Source organism: Cupressus sempervirens, chromosome 1, assembly GCF_028749045.1.
Source record: "Cupressus sempervirens isolate cs-2001-9-10 chromosome 1, ASM2874904v1, whole genome shotgun sequence".
Taxonomy (NCBI): Eukaryota; Viridiplantae; Streptophyta; class Pinopsida; order Cupressales; family Cupressaceae; genus Cupressus; species Cupressus sempervirens.
In genome coordinates, this window is record NC_143118.1 from 400368577 (window position 1) to 400377363 (window position 8787).

At 36.2% G+C, this 8787-nt stretch overlaps 1 protein-coding gene across 4 annotated transcripts; it reads left to right on the top strand.

Annotated features, from left to right (window-relative positions):
* Window positions 1–3970: 3970 nt before the first annotated feature.
* Window positions 3971–8031, top strand: LOC149577987 (uncharacterized). Of its 4 annotated transcripts, none has more exons than XM_089827005.1 (4): window positions 3971–4162; window positions 4486–4667; window positions 6683–6778; window positions 7242–8031. In XM_089827005.1, exons 2-4 carry the CDS (start codon window positions 4546–4548, stop codon window positions 7771–7773), a joined length of 750 nt encoding a protein of 249 aa, XP_089683131.1. In that variant the 5' UTR covers window positions 3971–4162; window positions 4486–4545; the 3' UTR covers window positions 7774–8031. The 4 variants fall into 4 exon arrangements, with proteins under 4 accessions (XP_089683131.1, XP_089683138.1, XP_089683115.1 ...); XM_089827012.1 differs by having other exon boundaries at window positions 4495–4667; XM_089826989.1 differs by having other exon boundaries at window positions 3971–4139.
* Window positions 8032–8787: the final 756 nt, after the last annotated feature.

An 8787-nucleotide genomic window follows, 5' to 3' on the forward strand; every position in this document is an offset into this window, starting at 1 on the left:
AACACCATTTTTATACAACTTGTTGTATGCATCCTATATTTCCATGTCTCCAATGCTACCAATTTTGCACTTATAACATCTCCTCACATCTTACACATTATTACTTTTGGCGGGATCATGGATAATGCGCCATAAGGGTTTTGCTTATAGGCTATGTCAGGAATGGTTTTAAACACGGGCTATTTAACTTCATTACCAACAAGCTGAACATTTAAAACCTCCTTCCCTTCAACATTTTTTGAACTAGATGCCATCTTGTCAAATTAGGGTTTATGAAAATTAAGATTGTGTAGCTCGACTTCTAATAAATACCTCGTGAAATCTGATGAACTAGTGTGAAATCATTGCTAGAATATCTGCAAATGCTTTGAACGGGTTTTTGAATTACCTTCTTGTCTACTTGCTCTTTCTCAAATTTGAAATGATGAAGAATGAGCAAAAATTGATCATATACCCTTCAAAAACCTGGCATTTAATGTTGAGTGCTTACACAATTGTAAGCTCAACATTAATCAATTTCAGGTCAATTCAACATCTATTGATGTTTCCATTACTCGACAGCTACTATGACCTCAGCATCAACTAGTTAGATTGCTAGCTCATCATCTTCTTACATTCCACTCAGCATACATAAGAAATGTTTCGTACTCGGTAACAACATGAAAAAACTTAAAGATTTATCTTGGATTTTTAACAACATCTTGCATCTTTATTCATGCTAATTTAGTCTTTTTAGTACTATATCCTTTTGGAACTGATGCATGATATAACCTTTAAATGTCAGTCCCACATACCTCTTGTTTGCCTAGTTTGATGAGGTGTGATCACATGACTCATTGGGTGAATTGATCCCTCCTCCATTTGATGTGTTGCAATCATCTTTCTTTTTCCATATTTTGTTCATTTCATCTCTAATGTGTTCAACGTCTGCCTTGCCTTTACCCTTATTAAATTCACAACTTAGTGCCTTTGACCTAGTTGGACAATATTTATTGATGTGACCAGTCTTTAAACAACTAAAGCATGTGGTTTGACTCAACCATCTTTTGTAGTTATCACTAAAATGTGTCCTAATACAATTCTCAAGAACATGTCCATATTCTTGACAATAATGATAGCTATATCTTGTATTATGATCCCAATTGTAGGAGTTCCCATTGTTTCTTACCTTTGTTGGCTTGTTTGATGAGCACATGGATTTGGATCTGCATTCAAAAGCTCTATGTCCACTTTTGATAGTTGTAGCAATAACCTTCAAATCTTTGTGTATGCATGGTCCTGAACCTACATTTATGTGCCTGATGACCTTAATTGTTGCACTTATGACAATGAGTCATGTTCATAGGCTTTACATTCTCATTTGTACTTTTGCTCTTGCACACATTATCAGTATGTCCTTTCTTACCACAATTATGACAAGTAGGTTTGAAGTTCTTACTTTTGATGTTTCTTTCTTCTGCAACTTTGGATGATTCTCCTTTTTCAGTGCTTGTGTAGCCCAATCTTGATGTATCATTGTTAGGTCTAGGGGATCTCAATAATTGCTCAAAGTATTTAATGACTTCATTTGGCTTGTAGAAACTTTTAGCATATTCCTTTTCTCTCTTTAGGTCACTGTGCAATTGTTCATTCTGCAACTTCAATGTAGTTATCTCAATGTCCTTAACATTCAATTCATAGTTGGCATTCATTATTTGACTTAGAGTATCCAATTGCAAGTTGGAAATCTTGGTTAATTATGTTGACTTCTCTTCCAATCTATTGGCCATAATTCTTTTGTCTTCTTCAATCATGACTTTGTCTTCTATAGTTTTCTTCCTTTGTTCAATCACCTCACATAGTAGTATAGCTTGTGATTATTGCTCTAGCTTGAGATTTCTGATTTCCTCAGCTTGGATCTTGTTCTTTTCCATTAAATCTGCAACTACTGCGTTAAATTCATTGGAGTCACCATTTGTAAATAGCTTGGTAGTGTCTATCTCTTTATATAGCGTGTCATTCTCCGCAATAGCAATCTCTTTCCTTCTCTTTAAGGATTTCTTTAGTTCCTCTCTTGCCTCATTCAATTGATGTAGTATGAGATGTATTTAATTTTTTGGTTCTCAATGGTTTTTTCCCAACTTGTAGACTTCCATTTCAAGATCCTTCTTCAAAGTTGCAAAGCTTCTCTTTTAGAGAACAAGGCTCCAATACCAATTGTTGGAATTACAACGGGAAAGAGTAAACTTCTTGGGGGGGGGGGGGGGGGGGGTGGGTGTGAATCAACAGTTTAACCTTGTACTCATAAAACTTTCACCATTCATTCATTACATGCATAAGTAAGCTGAAATAACATGTAAAGTATATGCATCAAAATCACATAACCATGAAAGCATTCAGACACATAACACCAGATATGATTACCCAGAAACCCTCCAAGTGAGAAGGTAAAACTGGGGTGAGGATGACACCCATAAATCTTCACTACTACATTAATAAAGTGTATCTAATGAAGGTTACAATGTTTTGACCATGAAACATGATCTACCCTATGAAAGGTTTGCCCTGTTAAAGGCTTAGAAAGACTATTAGGTCTCACCTTGTTAGAGGATTTCAACACACTGTTAGAAGTGTGCCTTGTTAGAGGACTTCAACTTACAACTAAGTAAGCACCCTGTTAAAGGATTTCATATAGCCTGTTAGGACTACTCTATTAAGAGATTTAACTAAAATCACCTGTTAAAATGTCTCAGTATAAATCCTGCGGTTGGCACCTGCTTGCCTGATAACAAATCACCTCTATGTAATATCTTATTAATCCTTCACAACTAGATGTCTCAATGTTGTATCCTCTACTGTATCCTCTGTTCTTCTCTAACTGATTCTGGAATTCATTCTCACTTCTAAGTCACCTTGAATGCTCTGCAAACTATCTTGTTCGCTCCTTCGATTCCTTCCACATTCACTCCTCTATCATCATCATCAAGAGTTCAGGGCTTCATCCTCCTTAAGAAGATTTAGGTGGCTTAGGGTTAGGTATGAATCTACGATTGGTATTCATCCATTTTGCCGCTTAAACCTTCCCTTTTTCTAATTGGTTGCATGTAATTGCATAGGGAATCCAAATATAGTTTTGTCCTTATCTCCATAATATCAAAATATAATCTTTAAGTCGACTAAAAAATGGTTTATATAGTTGTTTGTGCCATTACAAACAAATATGTCAAAATTGTGTCACTCGGCTTATAAAGTCTCTGATGCTCGATATGCACTGATTTGTATACTATGATTCGACACCTGCATTACTCAACATCCGTTGTTCACTCGGCTCTTGAATCACTCGGCATGGTCCATCTGCTCATCATCTGAGTGACTTGACACTCATTGTAACTCGACATGGTCTAATATTTACACGTTGTGCTCGACATGTATTACTAGTTCGACATGAACCAAGTAAATGACTTAAGTGTGTTGACACTCACTTGTCAAAACCAATATGAGATCAACAGTATCTTAATTAGTTGTTCCTTGACTATACCATCCTCTAATATTTAAATACTTTCAAAATACAATAGATCATTAATAAGGTCAAAATAGAGTTCTTAATAAATATCACAAGATAGATACCCCTCAATCTATAACTCTAAGTCATAAAAATCAATTATTTATACAACTTAGACTCATACTCCTATTAAAAATAAATAATGAAAATACTACCAAAAATATACCTAAAACATTTAGAAATATAGATACAAATTTTCCAATTGCACGTAGACATTCCCAAAGCTCTATATCTTCTATATTTTCCTACTACAAATAGTCACCCTCAAACCGTCCATACATATTTGAGATCGTTCCTAAAGTTATCACTTCCATTTTTATTATTTATTTTTTGTGGTTGATCGAGGCCGACGGTTCAGCCACAGTTTAATAATTCCGTTAGCACATAAATGTGAAGGTTATAAGAAAAGATAAAAGCGGCTATGAAGTTAACGGCACATAGGTAACCTCGAAGGATAAAAGAAGCCCTAATCTGGAAGGAGCGAAGGCGATATTATAACTCGAGGCGGTGGTCGAAATTGAAAATAGGGTTCGCGTAGGAAGAAAAGAGGGAGGAGGAGCTTCAGCGGCAGCCCAGGCGCCAGCGGCAGCAGTTGCAGGTTGGTCTACTGTTCGAATCCCGGTAATGGTAACACCCTAGAATAGTACTGAAGGCTTGTAGAGAAAACAAATCACAATCCACACCGTAAAAAATATGGAGCACGCAAAAAATGGTGCTAGTGTTGGATGGTGGTTTTGTAGGAAGAGTTGTTTTCTTGGAGTAATGGTGGTTTTGTGGTTTTTGTTGGCAAGACTTGGTTTGGACTTTCCGGTGGGGTGTGGTTTTGGGGGGGAGGGTTTTGTTGGGAAGAGTGATTTTGCACTTAGTGGTGGTGGTTTTGCGTGTTTGAAAGCAGAGTGGGGCTGAAGTGTTTTTATTACTTGCATTTGTTTTTGTGGTTGAAGTGGTTTCAGGGGGAAGAAGGAGAGGAGGAAGAAGAGGAGGAGAAGGAGGGTTTTGCAGGGATGAGCATGGATGGAGACAGTCCGCCAAGAGGAGGAAGCCGTCGGATCCGTAGTGGCGTCGTTAGCGATCGCTCCTATTATCGCGATGCGCCTTACCGGAGAGACTTCCGCCGAAACTCCAGGTCTCCCATTTGCCTTCATTTTATATTGTTAGCGTTCCATTTCTTACTGAGTAGTTTATTCTCGACTTGACGAGATTATGTTAAATAGTTTCATTCAGGTTGATTTTGATCACGTTCTTCTGGTTTTAAGCATTGATGTTTCATCATATCTGAGTTTTTGGAACATTATCTGGTAGTTAACTTTCTGAGGTTGCTTAGATTCTGGTTTAAATGGTTCTGCAGGCATTAACGTCCTAGTGCACTTTTAGTCTCTAAAAGATTATCTTCTAAATAGATTACTGATGCTGCTTAAATTGTCGATTTGGATCATATTAATCTGGTTTTCTACGCATTAGTGTTCCATTAGATTGAAATTTCATAGATATATTATCTAACACACAACTTACTAATGCTGTTTAAACTGCTTTCATTTGACTTTCATTGTTTTCCTTTATATTGGTTTTCATTATTTTTTCAGTAGTTTATTTCAGATGGTCGTTTGTATTTTATATCATTGTCCTTTTAGTTTGTTCAAACGTTCCATACATTTTTTGTAGATTTCAGCACTTGCACCGTGATTTTCCCTTTCTGTTACTTCTTTCCCTTCTGTGGCGGCAGTTAGATTTTTTTTCTCTGGTAAGTAATACCTCCAGGGTTGTGCTAATTGCTTTTTGTGTTAAATAGAGAACAGTGGGTTTAATAGAGAACAATAAAAAGGGTGTTGCGTTTTTGCCATGCTCCTAAGATACTGGCTTATATAGCTTGTAAAAATTTAGGCGATTAAGATCCATAATCCTCCCAAGCTTGTAGAGCTTGTAAAAATATAATCGATGGAGATCCATAATCCCCCCAAAAGGCCTGGGCTCTATAGCGCAGGCATCTTTTGATCACCATTTGCAGCCATTATTGTTATCGATACCAGTACTGTGTATCCTCCTTGTCACATTTTTATTGGTTACGTTCCATTAAATATTAATAAAAAATACTGAAATTTGTGAAAAATGATTTTCAATTTCCTATAGCGTTCTGTGATGACTTCTGCATATTTTAATCTCCATCTCTTCAGGCAGTGTCCTACCAAAATGGTTATAGTATCGTTCTGTGACAACTTATGTAAGTTGTAACTTCATTCACAATTTACCAATTTCGTTATAGATAGATCAATGATTAGTTAAATTTTTTGATCTATGTTTTATTTGCTTTTGTTGAAAATATGCAACATGTGTGCATTTGAGATGATGACGATCCTATCATTCTTATGTCTATAAGGTAATAAGCTTAAGTTAAATTTTTCAACCTTTACTTGAAACAAATATGAGGATATCTTATAGTTAACACGTCACAACTAATTTTGATGGTCGTCTCTAATTTGTTTGCATTGCTCTGCAATATGGTAGGCCCAGACATTTTCTTAATAAGCTGATACCCATCATGGCATTTTTTGAAATTCCATATAATTTGGTTTCCATCCTCGTTTTTTGAAATGTCTCAAGTTTGAAATTAATTAACTATGTTGTCCTCTCTCATATACTGCAGCCTCTGCTTAGAATTAACTTGTTTTTGGTATTGCATTGACTGTAGGGTATTTCTGACTGAATCTTAACGGAGCATTTTGATGAACGCTGTTTTTGGCTTTAGCTTAGAAGTGTTTATTTACAATCTTCTGTTATTCACACTTAATACAATACTTATGAATATGCTGATTGCTGAGGTATGCATTTTGTTTTACTTTGAACAATTTTAATTATACCTTTCACTTATTAATGCTGTTATAAAGTATTTCTTATTACTGATGAGCAGGTTTTGACTTAATTCCTTTTCATTCTGTTTTTAAAAGTATATCTACCCTTCACAAGCCTTTTAATTGGAAATAGAAGTTTAGTTACCAGAAGTATAACCTTTTAGTAATGCATTCTCTGCTCAATTTCCTTAGTGTGCTGTTTTTTATTATTGTTACTGGTGCTATGTTATTTTTCAATTTTTTGGGCCACAGCCTGGATGCTTCGGTTCTTCATCTATTTTATTTGTTCTATCAGGATGATGGATGAGTACTGCAAGAATTGCAAGCGGCCAGGGCATTTTGCTCGAGATTGTCCAAATGCTGCCGTATGCAATAATTGTGGACTTCCAGGGTAGGGAATATTGTGTGCCTGATTTGATTTGTAGAGAATAATTTTGTACATTAAGGGCCTGTTTGGTGAGCGGAATAGGAATACGTATTCTGGAATATGTATTCCGGAATATGTATTCTGGAATAGAACTTATTCCTGTTTTCCGTTTGGTTTAGCGAATATTTGATGGGAATTCGTGGACCCGAAAATTTATGTTTTCTAAAATTTAAAAAAATGGAATAGGAATACGTATTCCAATACCACCTATTTTGGTGGAATTGCAAAACCCCATTTTTGGGCCAAAAATGGAATACGTATTCCATTTTTGCTTCGTATTCCAATCCCATTTTGGTGCATCCAAACAAGGAATTCACAATTTTTGGAATACGTATTCCAGAATACGTATTCCTATTCCGCTCACCAAACGGACCCTAAAGCATCTTCAGGTTTGCAAGCTAAACTTACATTCTTACTCCTTATTCAGGCACATTGCATCTGAGTGCTCTACAAAATCTCTCTGTTGGAACTGTAGAGAGCCTGGTCATGTTGCAAGCCAATGCACTAATGATCCAATATGCCACACTTGTGGCAAAGTTGGCCACCTAGCTCGAGATTGTACCGCTCCACCTGTTCCACCTGGAGATATGAGGCTCTGCAACAATTGCTATAAGCAAGGGCATATAGCTGTGGATTGTACCAACGAGAAGGCATGCAATAACTGTCGCAAAACTGGCCATCTGGCTCGTGACTGTCCTAATAGTCCCGTTTGTAATATCTGCAACATTTCAGGACATGTTGCTAGGCAATGTCCAAAGGGGGGCATGCTTGATGACAGAGGTCCTCCAAGAGGTCCACCAAGATTCAATGACATCATATGTAGGTCGTGTAACCAGCCAGGACATATCAGTAGGGACTGCACAGACATCATCATTTGCCATAACTGTGGTGGTCGTGGGCACTTGGCATATGAATGTCCCTCTGGTCGGATGGTCCCTCGTGACATGCGCAGGCGTTGATGCTGAATTTCTCTTTTCATCTCATGAACTGTTTGCTTAGTGCAGTTCATCTTTTTCCATTCAGGACTTAACTGAGTTCCCTTAGTAGGCAGGAGGCATGGCATTTAAGTTTTTAACTATCTTATTTTAACATGGCATTTTAATGCTTTTTAAAGTTCTATGCTCTTAAATTTTAAACTTCAAACCAGTTATCAGAACAGTTATTTTTATTGAAATATATTTGATTAGACTGGATGATCTTATCTTTTTTCCCCTTAATGTTCTTTTTCCCCTTTATGTGCAAGAATGGGTAAGTGAATAAGCTGTGTGCATTGTTGACACCTGTTGATAAATATTGCAGCCTGTGTTATCTTATTTTTTCTCTTTTATGCTTTGTTATTGTCTTATTTACATTTTTAGTTTTATGGGGAAGTGAATAAGCTGTGTGCATTGTTGACACTTGTTGATAAATATTGCAGCCTGTGTTATCTTATTTTTTCCCCTTTATGCTTTGTTATTGTCTTAGTGATATTTTAAGTTTTATGTTTTTAACTGTGTTGTTTACATATGGCATTCTAATGCTTTTTTGTTGCGAGTTTTATGCTCTTAAAATTTAACTTCAGACCAGCTAGAACAGTTGTTTTTATGGAATATATTTGCTTAGACATGGATGATGTTATATTTTTTTTCCTTCCTTGCAAGATTGAGTTAAAAGGTTGTGTGCATTGTTTGTTTGACATTTCTCTAGAAATATTGCAACATGTTTTTAGTTTTTTTTCCCCTTTATGTGCAAGAGTAGGTAAGTGAAGTTTTGTGCATTAGATGATATTTGAGAAAACAGGCCAGACATTTGCCATCATGAAGTCACAGCTGGGATTTTTTTCAACATGGATTATAGTAGTTAACTTATTTGTATATGGTTGGTTCTAGGTGCCCTCCATTTTCAACTTTTCTTTTCCTAAAGGGCGTTTTGAAAAATTGCAGCATGTTTTAAAATTTTTTTCCTTTATGTGCAAGAGTAGCTAAGTGAAGTTT